Raw genomic sequence first — 18320 nt, 5'->3', positions numbered from 1 at the left:
CAGCCTGGTGCCAGGAGGAGGAGATGCTTTGAGGAGCGTGACCCCAGGAGAGACTAAGGCATGCTTGTCACAAACAACACACGCTCACACACCATGCATTCACACATCACATACACTCACAACACACACTACACTCAGTACCCACACTCGCACAGCATACACACTTGCATTCACGCCAGACACATTCACACATACCCTAAGACACCACGCGCGCACACACTCTCATCGTAGGAGCAGATTGCCGGCCTGATCTGGAGTGGGGAGAGCTCCCAGCACAGCGGGACCATCAGGCTCTCCTCAGCAGCTCTATTGACTGCGAAACAGACCTCACGAAACGTGGCAACCCGGAGACAGCACTGCCTGGTGACCTGGGGGAGTCGGTCCCCTGCGCTGTTCCAAAGCAGAGCACTGGTGACCCCTCAGCGTCTCTCACTGGCATTTTCAAGGTCAGCTTTTTTGGGGTATGTCCCACCCCACCCCTAGAAACCCCTTGGGAGTCTCAGGGCTGATGGTTCACTAAGTCCATCTCTGACAAGGGCATGTCGTCGCCCATCTCAGTTGCATTGTTGGCCTGGTCTGGTCACTCAGGGCCATACAGCATCTTTTGTCACTCACTGCAGCTGGCTCCGGCTTTGCTCAGCTCTGTCAGAGGACAGTCCCCTTCCGCATTGTAGGTCTACCTGCTCATGGCTGTGTGCAGCCCACTGAGCGTTTGGCCCCATGGTCCATAGAAGCCAAGGGTGTTGACGCCCCAGAAGTCTGCCTATCAGAAAAGGGGAAAGTGTGGAAGAATCAACCCTACAGATACAACAGGCTCTAGACAATCTCAACTTCGCTTTCTTTGGCAGAAGAGCTATTTCCCAGTTGAGCAAGCCTCGGTGAGGAAAGGTGAGCCCACAGGTAGGCTTCTCTCAAACCAGGACTTGGCAGCCCTCAGAGAAAGTGTCGGTATTTAGAGTCAAGCAGAGAAAGAGTCAGTAAATGTGGTGTTAGATACCAAGCACCACTGCGTGGCTAGCACCCAATGGGTAAAGAAAGAGGCAAAGCCGGGAGAAAGCACTCAGCAGCTCTGTAACCATCTGTTGCCTGATGTTTCTGAATATCAAGATGGCCACATGTTGTCCAAAAGGAACTCTCACAACAGGAGTGGTGGCCCTTGCTTTGCAGGCTCCCACTAGAATGTAAGTTCCAAGAGAGACAGGCCCTGCCTGTCCACTGTGTATTGGAGAAGAGAGTCTGGCTGGCCTGGTCAGCATGGGCTGCTAGAGCAAAGCATCATGGCCAAGTGACTAATCAACAGCACTCCTTGCTGTTCTGGAGGTTGGAAGTCAAGGCCAGGGTGGCAATGCGGTCAGGTTCCAGGTGCAGACTGTCACTTGTCATTGTGCCCTTGGCTGGCAGACACAGGACAGGTAGGTGGGCACTTGTCCCACTGGTGAGGGCTCCATCCTCGTGACATAGACACTTCCCAAGGCCTCAGCTCCCAGTGCTGTCACTCTGAGGGTGAGGTTTCTCATACGAATTTTGGGGGACACAAACATTCAGTACATAACATGGGCACCTAATGTGTCCTTAACAAGTGTCTGGTTGGATAGAGTGAATATTGTTTAAGGAACGAGTATGCCACACGGCCATGAATTCGGTGACATTTTTTACGGGGCAGGCATTTAGTAATCACAACAGCAGTGCTTATTTATCTGAAACACTGTTAGGCAGGTATGTGCAGAATACATGGCAGATGTTCCTCTGTTTATAAGAGGCTGGGTTTCAAAAGCTGTCTGCAGAACTCTGTCCAAAAGCAGATTATAGAAGCAATGTCAATGGCGTCCAGCAGTGGCAGTGGAATTGAGGTGTCTTTTGCTGTAATTGGAGTATATTAAAGTCCTGCCTATCCTCCTGGCTTTCAAATTAATAGGTCATGGCTGGTGCATGCTAGGGTTCATGTTAGTACTTTATATGCCTTTCCTACTCTAACCCAAAGGCCTTCAGAGGCCTCTTCTGACCTCCATTTTGCAGGTGTGGGAAACGAATCCAGAGAAGGGAATGATGTGTCCAGGTCACCAGCTGCAAGGAAGTCACAGGGTCAGTTTGAATAGAGGCCTGTTGACACTGGGGCTTGCTCAGTTTGCTTGGTCGGAGCTGTAAATGTTTCTAAATGAAAGCTGTAAGTAGCATGGTTTCCCTATTTATTTGACTCAAAACCACGTAGAGGCTCATGGGGCCAGCTGTAACTGTAGGGCCCTGTGGTAGGTGTAGGCTGGCAGTAGCTAAACCCAATAGAGTTGGCTTGATCAGCCCAGCTCCCTGAGGCTCTCAAGGCTTCTAGGGCTGGTCTCTGCCCAGCCCCTCAGCCGCTGCTGGCCCAGGCCCATCAGCAAGCGTCACCTGGAGTTAGCTCACTGCTCAGAGGGCCTGGACTGACCTGTGTTACCTCAGAGTCCACCCATGCGGTTGTCTTGTCTTTATGACAGAATAGGGTCAAGTTTCCCAACCAGGTTTCTCCTCTTACGCACGCTGGCACTGGAGCTCGGACCCAAGTCACATGACTGAGGCCCAGTGCATCTGCTGGCTCCCTCTGGCCTGTGGTGATCAGGCCAGGTGAGATGCGTTAATGCATAGACCCCAAGGGGGCAGTGGTTCAGGACGTAAGTCTGTGTGTCCCTCTTGTAACTGTGGGCTGCCTGGTGGCTGTGGGCCCAGAGTCCAGCGCTGCATAGTGGTCAGGGCTTGTACCCTCCGATAGTCTGTGTGTCCACTGTCATCCAGGCACTGCCACTGTCCTTGGCCGGCTGGAGGATAAGACAGAGCTAGTGGAGGAGGTACTGCTACGTTCTAAGAGCTACTTGCATGACCTTGTCACTCATGGTCTTTTCTTTTCTTTTTCTTTTTTTGGTAGGACTGGGGTTTGAATTCGGGGCTTTATGTTTGCAAAGCCGACTTTCTACCACTTGAGCCACACCTCCAGTCCATTTTACTCTGGTTATTTTGGGGACGGGGTCCTGTGAACTATTTGCCCAGACTAGCCTTAAACCATGATCCTCCCTATCTCAGCCTCCCAAGCAACTCGGATTACAGGCGTGAGTCCCCAGCGCCTTGTATCTATGGCATTTCTAACTGCTCCATCTGTGTGCTCAGATAGATAAGGAAAACTTGGGTCTGGTGGGAGATGGGCTATAGGCCCCTGGAGCAGTGTTAGCTTGGGTTAGACCAGGCTGCATGTGAAATAGAATATCAGCTCACAGTAATTTGAATAAGCAGAAGCCTCACTTTTCTCTCATATAAAAGAGACCTGAGTTTAGCTGTCTAGGCCTGGTCATGGGGTTCCTCAGCCCTGGAGACCCAACCTCCTTTTGTCCATGTCTTCTATCATCTATTCTACCAGTCCAGCGTCTGGCCTCATGACCCCAAGTGGCCGCTGGAATATTAGTTGCCACACTCCACTTCAGCAGGAAGGAGGAAAGGAGGATACGAAGGGCAAGCGCCCATAGCTTTTTGGATGAGTTCCTGAAGCCTGCACCGCCCTTCTGCTTACACATCCGTGGCAGAGCTGAGGTCTTGCCATCCTGGGGCCTGTGTGCTGTGCCAATGCTGGGATTTTGTTACGCAGAAGGAAAGGGAGGCACCAGGAGCATTGCATGAGTGATGCCTGCCCCACAGAACTCTCCTTTCTTCCTGCCGAGTGCAGGGTCTCCAAGGAGGAGCAAGGTCCTGTGCACCCCCAGGGTCTCACCTGGAACTGAGTGCTAGTCACCTTTCTACAGTTCAGTTGCTGGGGCAAACAGCTGGGTGTCGGCTGTCATCACACTGCCAGGGGGACAGTGGGGAGGGAGCAGCCCTAGCCCATACTTTGTACTGACACTAGTTCTTGTCACTGCAGAGCTCTGGACAGGGCCCAGAGCTTCTTGGCTCACTGCCAGCAGTCAGCTCTGCTCTTGGGTACAATGCTTGCCTTTGGGTTCTTCCTTGTCTCGGTGGCCCATAGACTGGGTGATATTGCTTTAGAATGACGTTTCTCTGAAAGACCCAGGAGCCTTTTCGTTTATTTTCTTGTAGTGAGTTCTGCACTGAAGTCAGCCACAAAAGATGTTGTCTTGGGTGATTACTAAGCCTGAAGACCTGACTTCTGTTCTGCCCTGCAGCTCACTGTCTGTTTCAAAGCCAACTGAAGCAGCAGCTTTGGGTAGAGGTGACTCTCCTGCTGCAGACTTTCTGCCTTTGGCAGGGAACCCTCTCCTCTTTGAGGGTCACTTTCCAATCCCTCTTCTCACACTTCTGCTGGGCACCAGAGGCATCCCTCCCTCAGCATGGCTTCTGTGCTCCAGCCTGCCTGCCTGTCTGTCTGTCTCTCTCTGTCTTGGTTCAATCAGAGATGCAGAACCACCAGGCATCCTGGCACCATAATTTTCTGATCTGTGCAAAGTGAAAAACGCAGCCTCCCCCTTCCTTGGGTGGCCATGAGCAGCCAGGGATGTCCTCTGGAGGTTGGTCTGGGAAGGTGCTGCAGTGACTGGTCAAAGACCTGGCATACTCCCAAGGAGTTCCCTGTGGCTCTCAGGACATTATGGACCCTGCAGGGAAGGCTGTTGTGGGAGAGGTGGCTATACAGGTGAATTGGCACAGGTGAAAAGCCCCCAGGTTATCACTGCCCACATCCAAGGTCTTTCCTCCAGCCCTACTCCCTGATTTTGGGCACAGATGGTGGCAGCAGGCCACATGGTTACTAAGGGTTTCGCTTCAGCCTGGCACAGTAGCCTTCCTTCCACCTGTCACTGACCTCCTCCACCAACACAGGCTGTGTCTCTCTAGCATGACACTGCTTGGTACAGACTCTCTATTTACTGGGTGTGTCAAACTCCATGTGGCCTGGAATTCTAAATAATATTGGTTTAAAGGCAATCAGGGATCCAAGCCCCATTGTCCTGACCAGGGACTCAGGCCTTGCTGTCCAGACCAGGAACCCAGGCTCTGCTGCCCTGACCAGGAACCCAGTCTCTGCTGTCCTGACCAGGGACTCAGGCCTTGCTGTCCAGACCAGGAACTCTGCTGTCCTGACCAGGGACTCAGGCCTTGCTGTCCAGACCAGGAACCCAGGCTCTGCTGTCCTGATTAGGAACCCAGGCTCTGCTGTCCTGATTAGGAACCCAAGCTCTGCTGTCCTGACCAGAGACCCAGGCCCCGCTGTCCAGACCAGGGACCCAGGCCTTGCTGTCCTGCCCAGGAACTTAGGCTCTGCCGTCCTGCCCAGGAACCTAGGCTCTGCCGTCCTGCCCAGGGACCTAGGCTCTGCTGTCCTGACCAGAGACGCAGGCCCCACTGTCCTGACTAGGGACTCAGGTGCTGCTGTCTTGACCAGGGACCCAGGCTCCACTGTTCTGACCAAAGACCTAGGCTCCACTGTTCTGACTAGGGACCCAGGCTCTGCTGTCCTGATCAGGGACCCATACTCTATCTTGCTATCCTTCCAGCCTGCTCTTCATGCTGTGGATGGCCAATGAGCTTTACATAGTCCTGGTGCTGAGATTTCTCACTGTCTAGAGTTCAGTGGTTGGCTCAGGGGGCTGGGAAGTGTCTTTTATTCTGTGCTGACCCACCTTTATTCTGAAGAAGAAAAGAGTAAATATGAAGAGGCCACTAGAGCTCAGTCAGGGTGTAAGGTTAGCCCCCTTCCCACCTTTAGGCTGGGCCCATCTCTTAGCAGAAGGACCTGGGTCTGAAGCCACTGGCCACTACGCTCTTTGTCCTGGATCTCGGCTTGCCTTGAGGTCATTTGGGTCTGCGCACTGCTTGAGACTGCTGCTCCTAGAATCACAATGCCTGCTGCAGACAGACACAGCCCAGGCCAGCAGTGGGAGTGTTTGCGTGGTTGCATTCTGAACACGAAAACCGCTATGAAGAAGGGTCAAGGCCGACTTTCTCTATTCAGATGGGCTGGGTGCCTGGAGGCTGGCCTCCAGTTGGCTTGCAGGTAACGGACAGGCTGGGGGAGGCCTGTTTTATCACACATGGAATATGTGTGGTGCTGAAGATAATGGGGTTCATGGGGCAGAGACCTGAGGTGAGGGAAGCTCTGGTGACCCATGACACAGGCTGACAGTGCACCTCACTTGCCATAAGGCCTTTCTGCCATTACCTGCTGGGGCCATGGGAGCTGGGCTCATTGCTGCACTGACCCTGACCATTGATTTTTTTGTTGGTTTAGTAGTGGGAAGAACATATTTCCAATCCCTTGGAGGATGTTGGAGGCATACGTTAAATGGTGCATGTTGGGTTCCTCTTAGGCAAAGAAGTGCTTGTTCCACTGGTCTGTGGATGGAGCTCAGCCTCCTTTGGCCACTCCAGGGCTGACCCTCTCCCAGGGTGGCTCCTCCCCATCTTCCTCCGCTTAGTCTCTTCTTCTTCTCCTCCTTCTCCTCCTCCTCCTCCTCCTCCTCCTCCTCCTCCTCCTCCTCCTCCTTCTTCTTCTTCTTCTTCTTCTTCTTCTTCTTCTTCTTCTTCTTTTCTTCTTCTTCTTCCTCCTCCTCCTCCTCCTCCTCCTCCTCCTCCTCCTCCTCCTCCTCCTCCTCCTCCTCCTCCTCCTCCTCCTCCTTCTTCTTCTTCTTCTTCTTCTTCTTCTTCTTCTTCTTCTTCTTCTTCTTCTTCTTCTTCTTTTCTTCTTCTTCTTCCTCCTCCTCCTCCTTCTTCTCCTTCTCCTCCTCCTCCTCCTCTTTCCTCCTCCTCCTCCTTCTTCTGTCTTCTTTTTTCTCCTCCTCCTCCTTCTTCTCCTCCTCCTTCTCCTCCTTCTTCTCCTTCTCCTCCTTCTCCTCCTTCTTCTCCTTCTCCTCCTTCTCCTCCTTCTTCTCCTTCTCCTCCTTCTCCTCCATCTTCTCCTTCTTCTCCTCCTTCTCCTCCATCTTCTCCTTCTTCTCCTCCTTCTCCTCCTTCTCCTCCTTCTTCTCCTTCTTCTTCTTCTTCTCAGTACTAGACTTTGAACTCAGGGCCTTGCACTTGCTAGGCAGGGGCTCTACCACTTGAACCATTTTTGCTTGCAGTTTAATTTTTGAGTAGGGTCTTGCTTTGTGCCCTGGCTGGCCTGAGACCCTCCTATTTACGCTCCTCGTGCACCTGAGATACAGGCACTTGCCTGTCACACAGTTAGCCACATCCAGCCTTTATTGGATGAGATGGAGTCTTGCAAACTTTTTGCCCAAACTGGCCTCCAATCAAGAATCTCCACCTCTGGAGTAGCTAGGATTACAGGTGTGAGCCACCGTGCCTTAGTCTGTGTCTTATTCTCCAATAATTCAGGTGGCTCATGGCCCACCATGGCCACCCAGCCTGGTCTCTGCTCATGGTGACCTTTTGGCTCTCCTTCCTCTCTTGATTGGTTCTTTTCTTTTAGTACTTGGATTTGAACTGAGGTTCCTGTGCTTGCGAGGCAGGCGCTCTACCACTTGAGCCTCACCTCTAGCTGTCAATTGGTTCTTGAAATGTGATTGGATGGAATCTGCTCATCTCTGTGATCAGGGGATGGATAGAAGTACAGCCTAAGGACCAGCTACTATCAGGAATGATGAGCATAGTCACTTAGGTTTCTTTTGTCAGCATTTTGAATTTTTAGCATACAAGTACTACGTAGATGGGGCCATCTATGTAGGATGACTTAAGATTTTTGGACTTTAGCTGGGCATAGTGGTTCATGCCTATAATCCCAGCCCTTGGGAAGCTGAGGCAGGAGAATCAAAAGCTCAAGGGCACTCTGGGCTATAAAAAGAGACCCTGTCTCAAAAAGAAGAAAGAGGAGGAGGTGGAGAGGGAGAGGGAGAGGGAAAAGAAAGGTTTTTCCAGTTTATGAAGGTGTGAAAGTCATATGCATTCAGTAGAAATCACACTTTGAATTCTGATCTTTTCCCAGGCTAGTGATCCATGCCATAGTCCTCTCTCCAGGTGATGGTGGCCACAGCTCAGTCAGTCCCGTGACCACAAGAAACACCACTGGTGCTCCCCGGCTTGTGCACATGGCTGAGCCAGGATGCTAGGCAGTTTCGGTGTACGAATGCACTTTTTTGCTTAAAGATAGAGACATAACTCCATTGTACACCAAGGAGTATTTGTACATGTTTTGATAGATTTACACCTAAGAATATTCAGTGATTTATTCGCAAAAAAAGAAAAAAACCTGACTGTTCTCAGAGGCACATTTCCCTTTAGTACATTTCCTCCTGGCCCAGGATTGCTCCTCAGGTCCACCTCTTGCAGGTCCCCAAGGTTTCACACTCACTCTGTCCTCACTTTCATTCTTTGATTTAGCCTTTGGGGTTGGTAGAAAATTCTCCTAGCACTCATCTTTTTCTACCTTGTTCCTTATTCCTGAGGTCCACCTTGGGGAAGAGTTGAAGTCCACTCTGGGAAAGGCTGAGATCCAACCTGGGGAGAGCCCTCTTCAGCTCTGGCTCTGGATCCACCAGGATTGAGTTCCATCAGTGCTGGAGTAGGGAGTGGGGTGCCTGTGATATAAACTTGGGACCCCAGTGGGAGGAAGAACCTGCTGGCCAGTCTCTGCTGACCTGTCCTTACCTTTGTCAGCTCCACACTTGGGTTCCATCTTCACAGTTTCTTAATTAACTTGACATGCATTTGCCACTTAAAAACTCTGGAGGAGCCACGGTTGTTGTTATTTTGTGGGTCTTATGTTTGAACTCAGGGCTTTGCACTTGCAAAGCAGCTGCTGTACTTCTTGAGCCACGCCTCCATGGTTATTATAAAAAGACACATTATATAATCGATATTCAACTCATTCCTGAGTGTTTACTACTGTTCTGATTAAACTTGGGGAACAGGGACCCAGAGATTCCTCCAGGACAGTGCTAACCTGAGTCATTTACTCTTCCCTGGAACCCTCACTGAGATCCCAGTAGTGCATTTTGTAGGTGTGATACTAAATATGACTTTTTATCCTATCCAGCTGGATGGTTATCAAATTAGCTACCCAACTATGCCTTAAAACATTTCCCTCTTGTTGAAACAATGAACTAAGTTGTGCATGGCTAAGAGTTTTTTTCAGTAGGAAAATAACTTCACAAGTGTCAGTTGTCACAGTCACCATCTCTCGTCTGCTCCTAGGTCTCTGTCATGCAGTATTTGCTTGCTCCCAGCTCTCCATCTGGGTAGTGGAGCTAACAGATACCGTGTTCAGGCTGGGGAGTTAAAACGAGAGGAAATAAGTGGCTGTACATTCCTCCGAAAACCTAAATATTGTGATTTGCTTCCATCAGGATTAAAGCTGGTGATGCAAAATTCCGTTTCCTGGACATGGCCTGTGTTCATTATGCCTTGGACAATTCTGGGCATACTGTTAGTACTTAGGAATATTGATAAGGCTAAAAAATGCAGTTAAAGCATGGAACGCAGAAACCAGGAACAATGTATTTAAAAGGTTCAGTTTAGTTGTTTGAACTTCGTGCAGGCCAGTGGTAGCCCCCAGACCCCTTGTCTCAGAATTACAGCACCCAGAAGCCTGTCACCAAAGCCATTTATCGAAGGAAGAACTTGGCCCATTGGTCTAGAAGCTCCAGCAACTGCCTGAGGCCCATGTACTGAGGACATTTGTCATTGACACTGCACTGAGGCAGCCCTGTACCAAGTGCCAGGGCACCAGAGGACAAAGCACACAGTGTCTGCCATGGCACAGTCCAGTCTAACAGGAGGCTGGACGTTAGTTATTAGACACTTGAGCAAAAGGCACAGTCACAAGTGCACCTGTCACAGCACCACGAGGCCCTGCTGCACAGGAAATGGAACTGTTGATCCGGTTTCTCCCAGACAGGGACAAGATATTGGGGGGCGTCACCTAGGCTGAGGCTGAGTAGGAGGCCTGTGGCTTGGTATGGGAGGCAGGAGAGGGATGGAAGGCTGGGAACCTTCACTGACAGGTCAGATGGGGTGACACAGGGACGAGAAGTGGCCGGCAGGAGGGGTGAGGGAATGAACAGTCCCAGGACTCCAAATGGGATGAGGCCCACTGAAGAAGCAGGTGTCTGTGGATCTGTCCAGGCACCTGCTCGACATGGAGTTCCTGCCTCAGGCAGGCAGGGCTATCTCTGGGCTGAGACAGCCAGCACCCTGCTCCAAAGATGCTGGTGGCTTGCGCTTCAGCTCACGATGAAAGGGAAACACGCCTCACATTAACCTTTAATCTCTGAGGTTGTGTGGGGGTCGGCAAAGCCCGTATTCAACAGTCCTGTGAGGCAGAGGACCTGCAGCATGGAGACCCGAGGGCTTTGCAGACTTCATCTCAGTTCAGTGTTTTAACACAAGGCTGGCATGCAACGACCTCCTCATGTAGAAGGGTTTTAAGAATTGGCTGCTGTAAAATATTGTTGTCTAGAACCAGAGAGTGTCGTCTGCAGCAGTTCTTGGCTGTTGAGAGGTTCCAGGTGAAGGACAGGCCTGCCTGTGAACCCCCGTGTCCAGGTACAAAGAGGACAGGAGCTCTCTGACCCACACAGCCAGGATGGGACGGGGCAGGAGAGTTTGCCCATGAGGGATCTCAGCTGCTTCCCACAGTCCAGAGAAGCCCCTTAATCACCCTCACCCCACAGGACCTGGCGAGAAGCCAGGAGAGGCACAGCGAGAGTCAGCCGCTGAGATTCAAGCTCAAACCCAGATCTTCCAGCCTGGAACCCCGAGGACTCCCACTGTCACCCATTGTCCTGTTTCTTAATTATTCATCCGATCTTTTTATTTTGAAAGTATTTGAAATGGCTCAAGGGTAAACACATCTATCTTAAATTTGATGAGAGAGTCCTTACTTTCTGCCCGTGGGCCCTGTGCTCCAGCCTCCCGGCGGCTCCGTTTCTCCCCCTCTGACTGGGGGGGTGCATGTGCCTTTGTGAGTCTCTGCTGCCTGTGCCATGGGGTACCTCCTTGACATCTTGCCTCTGACTTGAGATCTGATGCGGGGACTCTACTGAGGTAGCAGCACAGCTCTCCTTGCTCCCTCTGTCTGGTCCTCTCTCTTTTTAAGAATCACAAGCCACACCTTCCCAAGGAGCTGTGGCTCTGCAGGGAAGGATGAGGCAGGCTGTCAGCCGAGCCCCTGAGATGTGGCCTTTGACCACTCCTGCTGTGTCTCTTGCTTCCACCCCAGGACCATGACTTTTTTCATTTTCTTCCTTTCAGCTACCTTTTTCTCCTCTTTCCCTTTTTTTCCTCTGCTAATCACAAGTTTAATTTTTCATACTGATACAATTTACATAATTTAAAATAAAATCTTCATACATTTTAACATTCTACATTTCAATCCAAGCCAAAGCCAGAATACATAAGCAAGTCGGATGAGTCCCATTCCTGCTCAGACGCTGCTTGTCCTTTTGATGAACGACCGGCATTTCCTTCTTAAAATACAAGCTTAAAATACGTGTTTTTGTGAGGAGAATGCGTTGTCCTCTGCAGATGGAAAAACGAGACGCTGATCCACACGGGCGATGCGAGCTGAACGTCCGCTGGGAATGAAATGCAGAAGAAGCCCCTCACGTCTCACCTCGAGTCTCCAACAGTGGAGGAGGCTTTGTGAAGGCATCGGGCCAGTCTGAGCTCTGTCTCGGGTGGAGGTGGTGAGGCAGCTCATCAGGTGAGAAAGGAGAAGAGTGCGCCATCCACTGTGTTCAGGAAAGCCTGGGAATCATGAAACGAAGCCGTCTCCTTGCTGCAGGACTTCTCAGAGCCCCGATGTGCAGACTGCACCGTGAGCGCGCACAGGAGCTGTAGCGGCATTGAAATCCCCTCCCTCCCTCCCATTGCCCTCTTAGCATCTCCACGGAATTTGTGCAGCAGCAGATCAATCTCTCATCATGGTTAGTGCACAAAAGGAGGTTAAAAACCCACAAACTTGGGGAAAGATGGTCATCCCAGGACTGAGAACTGGCACGTGCCAGGCCCCAGGAGCTCAGTTTGACCTGCAGTAGGGACTTGAGGATGCCCTGAGGTCTCTCTGACCCCTGCCTGCCCAGCCTCTTCCTTCCCAGACAGGAAGGTAGAAAGAAAGGTACTGTGGAGTGAGCCATGGAAGGTGTGGCTTTGGGTTTGCTGTCTGACACCTGCCGGAGGACACCAGGCAGGGCTCCTTCTCAGGTACTAGCTGTGGCCTTGGAACAGGAGCAGCAGACTGTGACCCTTGGCTCTCCAACATCATCCCATGAACAGAGCCACACTGTTTGCAATGTTAAATGAGGAGTGCTTCTGAGTGCTGCAGGACAAAGTGGACCTTGCTGGCCTTGTCTGAGGAAGCTCTGGTCTACTTTCTGAAAGTGACTCCACAGGAGTCACAGCCTTCTCTTCCCTTCAGAAAGGGAACTCTGTGCCCCCTGCAGAACCCAAGCTTGTTACCTTGGGTGCTTGTACAAAGACACAGTTCAGGCATGTGGCCATTTTTACCAGTAGATTTAAAATTATATCCTTTTCTGTGAAGCCAAACGTATTAATGACCTAGAGTGGAAAGCTTGTGAGTTCTCCAGATTATACACTAGACTTCAAGGATGTCTGTCTCTGGAGGAGGGCTGCACGTGGCAGGTGTGGGGAGGGCAGGAGCTCCAGCTGGGACAGAGCAGCTCCAGCCCCTGCTTTCCAGCCCGGCATCACCATGGCAACACTCCCAAGCCTCCTGGCACTGTTACGCCTTCTCTGCAGGGCCCTTGTCCCTTTCTGCCTCCACCACTGTGCTTTGGTGCTGGTGCCTTCTTAGTGTGGTGCCAGTTCAGGGGCCCCAGCCTCACCCTGTCGCCTACACTGAGGGGTTTGATTTTGGGAAATCAAAATAAACGAAAATCAAAAGCTGAGGTGGGGTCCCTGCTCCAGGACACAGGGATCCATGTCTGTCTCTGCTGGACCACAGCTCAGCGGGATCTGCTGATCCAGACCCACTGTCAGTGACCACGCTCTGCAGCAAGGAGAGGCAGGTCAACACACCAGATGTGATCACCACATTGTGGGGGGCGGGGCGTGGTTAAGGGGAAACTCTAACTGTGAGTACACTCAGGGGCTTTGAGCCAGCTGCAGAGCCCCCTGGGTCCTCCCACCTTCACACCCCCATCTCTGTGTGGGGCTTCTATACTTAAGGTTACTTTGTGGCCCAGGTTGGCTGCTGAGCTTCCCGCCATCCCATCTTCATTTCAGAGAGGTGAGGAGAGGGCAAAACATCTCTCCTCATGAGCGTATCTCTTTTGAGGACACCTCAAAGAAGCACACTCCCATCTCTTACCACCATTTTAGTCCCTTTTCCTGGAATGGAGTCCCATGGTGACACCTAGCTGGGCGGGATCCTGGAGATAGCATTCTCTAGCCAGGTGCCTTATCAGGCCCTGATGATGCAGGGGCACAGGCACTGAGTGGTAACCAACACTGTCGCAGGTGAGTGTGAGTGGGGCCTGTGGCTTGTATGTTTGGGACCACCCCATGCTCAGATTCTGTGTTGAACCCAAAGTGATGGTGGGGCCTTTGGGAGGTGATGAGGTCACAAGAATGGAGCCTCATGAACGGGATTTGTGTCCTTGTAAAAGACCCAGCCCTTTCCCATGAGAGGACGCAGTGAGAACAAGTTGTCTGTGAAGCAGGGAATAGCTCACCTGATGCAGGTGTACCTGTGTCTCGATCGTGGACTCCTGTGTTCCTGTGAGAAGTCTGTTTCTGCCTAGAAGCCCCCAGCCTAAATGGCCTCTGTCAATGGTGGACTTTCTCAGACCTCTCTGAACAAGACTGACTCCTAGGACCTCCTCACAGATCACAAGGCTGGTCCCAGAGCGTGTCATAGCATCTCCACCCGAACACAGGCGGTGCGGGTAACACGGTGGCCTGTGGAGAGCACTGAGAGCAAGTGGACAATTGGAGAGACCCTAGCCATCCAGATGAGTTTCTTCAACAGCCTCCACAGCAAACACAGAGAACATCCAAGACCCACCACTGGCTGACCAGCATCCAAACACTGCCAGCTCACGTTTGTATCTTATGGGACTCACAACTTTGCAGCGAATTTCAGCTGCAGAATCACCTGCCTGCATGAAAATCCTATGTTCCTCCTCTAGGGTTCCACCTACATGGAACTAGCCCATGGAGGAAGCAGTGGGCTCACTGGGGGGTGCTTGTCATGCAGCAGGGCCAAGTGAGGCCACCGGAACGGCCACCATGCTGGATGCCAGGCCTCTCTGCCCTGTGGCTGCAATGGCTATGATGCTGTGTGACTGGGGACCTTCACCTCCACTTCTGGTCTTTTCCCGACTTGAGGGTAGATGGTTCCCTCCTTGGCAGTTCTTGGTAGCCCTGGTGTCATTAGCAGGAACACAGCAGTGTCTCTCTAGGAAGCAATCCCTGGAGGAAACAGGGAATGCCTAAATGCCAAACGTGTTATTAACTTTGTGCCCAGGCAGCTGTGTACACCCTGATGTACACCGTGTGCAAGTCATGGCTTCAAGACTGAGCCACGTGGAATCTCAGGCTCTGTCCTCCTGTAGCCTTCCTGTAGCGGGCACACTGGCACGGGGTTCACCCAGCCAGACAAGCTGCCAGGGGACTCCTGGTGTCCCTCCCTGGGGGTCACAGGCACCACAGAGGGGGTGTAATCATCTATCAGGACTGGCTTTGGCCACTGGTGTGATGCCTGGAGGCCCACTGTCCTGACTTTGCTGTGCTTTGCTATGTGTGTTTTACTCATCAATGAAAAACAAAAAGCCCCTCTTTGTCCATATTTAATGATCCAACACTTAAAAAAAAAGACATCAGAAAATCTGGGCCTTTTTTTTTTTCTTTCTGATAAGGGGTTTGAACTCAGGTAGGCAGGTACTTCTACCTCATAAGCCACACCCCCAGCCCTTTCTGCTTTAGTTATTTTTCAGATAGCTTCTTGAGCTTTCTCCTGGGCGGGCCTGGACCATGGCATGTGCACATACTCACTTAGGTTCTGGGCCTGGGAATAACCAGGTCACTCTTGAGCAGTTAATTGTTTTTGTTACTGGGACGTTAAGGTTTGTGGCCCCTCCTTGCACTGGCTGCACAGGGCCCAGCTTGATGACCACCAAGAGCATCTCTGTGCTCACATTTTCTGTGCTCATTTTTCTCCCCTTTTCCTCCCCTATGTGTCTCAAAGTCTTGTTAAAATGTGAGCATCTTTCTGAGTTACTTCAAGTCCCCCTGGGAGCCACCTGGACTGGACCTGTGATTTTGCACTATGTTGATGTGACTGAGGACTGCCCATCCCCCACTCCTGGGCACTATGGGAAGGGCCTGTTTCATGTCTTCTTCCAAGTGACCTTCCACGTATCCTGTAGCCAGGACCACTCTGAAGGTCCTAGGTTAGAGGCCCCAAAGGTAATGCAGGCTGAGATATGCACTGAGCATTAGAGAAAAGGAAGCCTCAGAGCCTGGAGACAGTGAAGATGTTGAGTAGGAGGTGTCCTTGGGGAAGGCTGGCAGGCCTGGGCAGGAAATAAAGCACTCAGAGATTGATACTGGGGTAGCAAGTGAAGGGAAGCAGGAGCTAGTCTTTAGGGCAGCGTCTCTATCATGGGGACAGAAGGCAGGCGGTCAGGAAGGTACGGACTGAGAATTCCCTGTCCAAAATGCTTGGGGCCGATGCGTTTCAGGTTTCATTTTTTAACTTTGGAATGTTTGCACATCCATAATGAGATGTGCTGGGTATAGGACCCAAGTCTAAACACGAGATTCGAGCCTGAAGGGGTTTTACACAATATTTTTGGTGTACCTGAGTGTTGACCACAGACTATGACCTGAGGTCAAGAGTGGAATTTCCTATGGGTGCCCTCATGTCAGAATGTTTTGGATTCTGGAGCATGTGGATTTCAGGTTTTCAGATTAGAAATGTTCAGCCTGTCACTATTGATGGTGGAACTGAGAAGATAAGGAGCTGGAGGGTATAGGGGATCAGGACACTCAGAGAGAAGAGACTGCTGTGGGAAGGGGGTGGTGGAGATGGTGACAGACACTGAAGAGAGGCCAGGAGGAGAGGGGCAACTGTGCCATCCACAGAACGCAGTGGCCACTGGGCATAGGGTGTGGGGGAGCTCAACTGAGCCAGGGCAAAAGTCTGACCAGTTAGAATTAATTAGGGAAGTGTCAGGAAAGTGGAGCTTTGTCAAAAGTCCACATTTGAAGAAGTGCTTTAAAGGGAAAAAGGGAAACCAGGGAGGAGGGCGTGACAGAGCAAGTGCTGCTATTATACTGGCCTGCCCTGGTCATGAAACCCAAGTTTCACAGTACTCTTTGAGGTAAAACGAAGCAAAAGCAAAGCAGTATTTCTCTCTCAGTAAGCCCATTGGGACTTCACACCCCTCCCAAACCTCCACATGAGAGAGGTTACTCCCAGTGTCCCTGAGTGCCCAAGGGGGCCAGGACGGCTTTTGTCTGGTCATAGACAAGACAGCTCTGGGCTCTCAGCAGGGTCAGCTGGCTGGTGAGAGATGGGTTCTTGTTTTTTAGGAATTGCAATCCAGGAATTGCAGAATGCCATTTAAAAATCTTCTATATCCTGCGGGCAGTATATTCCTGTGAACAATGGGACAGGATGTTGGGGAAATGTGCGGCATATGGCTGTTGAAGTGGAGACTCCATTCTGGAACCAGAAGCAAGCAGTATTCGAGCCAGTATAAGAAGAAGAGAATTCAACAATTTAAATTCCTACCCGAAAACAGATGTAGTCCCATCCACTTGGTAGTAAATTCCTTTTAGCACGATAGGTTAGCCTGGAGGCCTTGTCTGAATACGAAGTCTTATCCATTTCTGCTTAATACCTGGAGGCGTGAGTCACAGGGAAATGGGTTTTGAGGCCTGTGAATGGTGTCTCTCATGCTCGTTGATTGGATTGCAAGGCAAACTCAAGTCTGAGAGTATTAGCAATGCTTCTGCATTTAGAGGTTCTTTTTCAGAGTCAGTTCCAGGGTGAGGTGCTGGGGCTTGAACTCAGGGCCTTACCCTTGCTAGGCAGGTACTCTAGCACTTGAGCCAGGCATGCCCTCAGCACCGACCCCTCCGCCCACCTTTTTTTAACTGTTGAGAAACGAATAACATAGCTCTCTCCCTGGCTTCCTGCTGCTGTGCGCTTTAAGTCCACACTCATGGTGTGGACTTCCCTTCTTACCCAGCCTTCCCTATCTTCAAGTCTCTCTGACCTACGCTTCAAGGTCTGTCATTCTGTTGGGTCCCCACTGCCCATCTTCAGGTCCAGGACAGACGCTCCATGTCTCTTGTGGCTTCATCCCTCTCACCCTGTTGGTGGTGTGTTGCCCTAGAATCTTGCTCACAGTCTCATCCCTGTCTGTCTGGTTTTCTCGGCTCTACCTGTGGATTAATTCTGGTTTCTGTCCCTGTCCCTTGTTTTCTACATGTTGACTTCCTTAACTGGCCTTGTCTTTCCCAGATGGCTTCACTCTGGGGACTGACCCTCTGGTTCCTGCACTCTGATCCTCTCCAACAGAAAGCCACACCCTGCCTCAGTCCCCTGGAGCTCCAAACTGAGTGTGTGGTATGCACGGGTGAGGGTGGGGGTGTACATGTGTGTGGCGTGTGGAATGTGTGTGTCATGGTGTGTGTGCATGTGCACATGTCTTGGTGGAGGTGTACTTGTGTGTGAGGGGTGGCTGCATGTGATGTGGGGGCATGCATATGTGTTGTGGTTGTGTGTGTGTGTGCATGCCTACACACACGCAGTGCTTACACAGTCCCCCATCAGGGAGGACCTCATCCTCTTCCCTGGCTCACCCCATCCTGGGAGAGTCAGGGAACCTCTAGATCTTAACATCCACCTCTTAAATGAGAATAGCAATGCTCACATCCAACTGCTGTTTGAGTCTTTACCTGACAGCACTCGGCAGCACCTGGCAGAGCCCCGGCACAGGGCAGCTGGGGCTCAATGAGCCTGGCGTCCTCGCTGACCATCAGATCCCTCCAGCCAGGTCCTGGCTGCCTGTCTGGGTTCTGAGATGCTGGCACTCGTATCAGAAGCCTGACGCCGATTATTCAATACATGTTTGCTTCTATTATTCTGTCAATTCCCAACCACTGTGAGAGTAAAGAACAAAGACCACACATTATGCTTTCTGATATCTCACACAAAACTAAGCACACAGTGGGCCCTCAGTGAGTAACCAGTGACAGTAGAGAACGCAGGAAAACCAAGAGGTGAAGAGCACACTTTTAAATGAGACCAATGCCTGAGCACCTGCACATACTTCTAAGCTGGAGTCCCTGATGCTCAGTCCCTGACCCCAAAGCTCATGCAGACAGCAGCAAATCTCCTCCATCCAAAGACCTGAAATTCATCCTTCCAGAAAACATGCCAG

At 51.3% G+C, this 18320-nt stretch overlaps 1 protein-coding gene across 1 annotated transcript in view; it reads left to right on the top strand.

Annotated features, from left to right (window-relative positions):
* Urb2 (URB2 ribosome biogenesis homolog) overlaps positions 1-17683 on the top strand; it is a 70617-nt gene extending 52934 nt beyond the window's left edge. Inside the window, exon 10 of the mRNA XM_074056905.1 lies at positions 17399-17683. Coding sequence (XP_073913006.1) covers positions 17399-17611 — 213 coding nt within the window. The 3' untranslated portion in view covers positions 17612-17683. The remainder of the gene's footprint in view (positions 1-17398) is intronic.
* The last annotated feature ends 637 nt before the right edge of the window (positions 17684-18320 follow it).

The sequence above is a fragment of the Castor canadensis genome, chromosome 15 (assembly GCF_047511655.1).
Source record: "Castor canadensis chromosome 15, mCasCan1.hap1v2, whole genome shotgun sequence".
NCBI classification, from domain to species: domain Eukaryota; kingdom Metazoa; phylum Chordata; class Mammalia; order Rodentia; family Castoridae; genus Castor; species Castor canadensis.
This window is presented reverse-complemented; position numbering and strand designations above follow the sequence as displayed.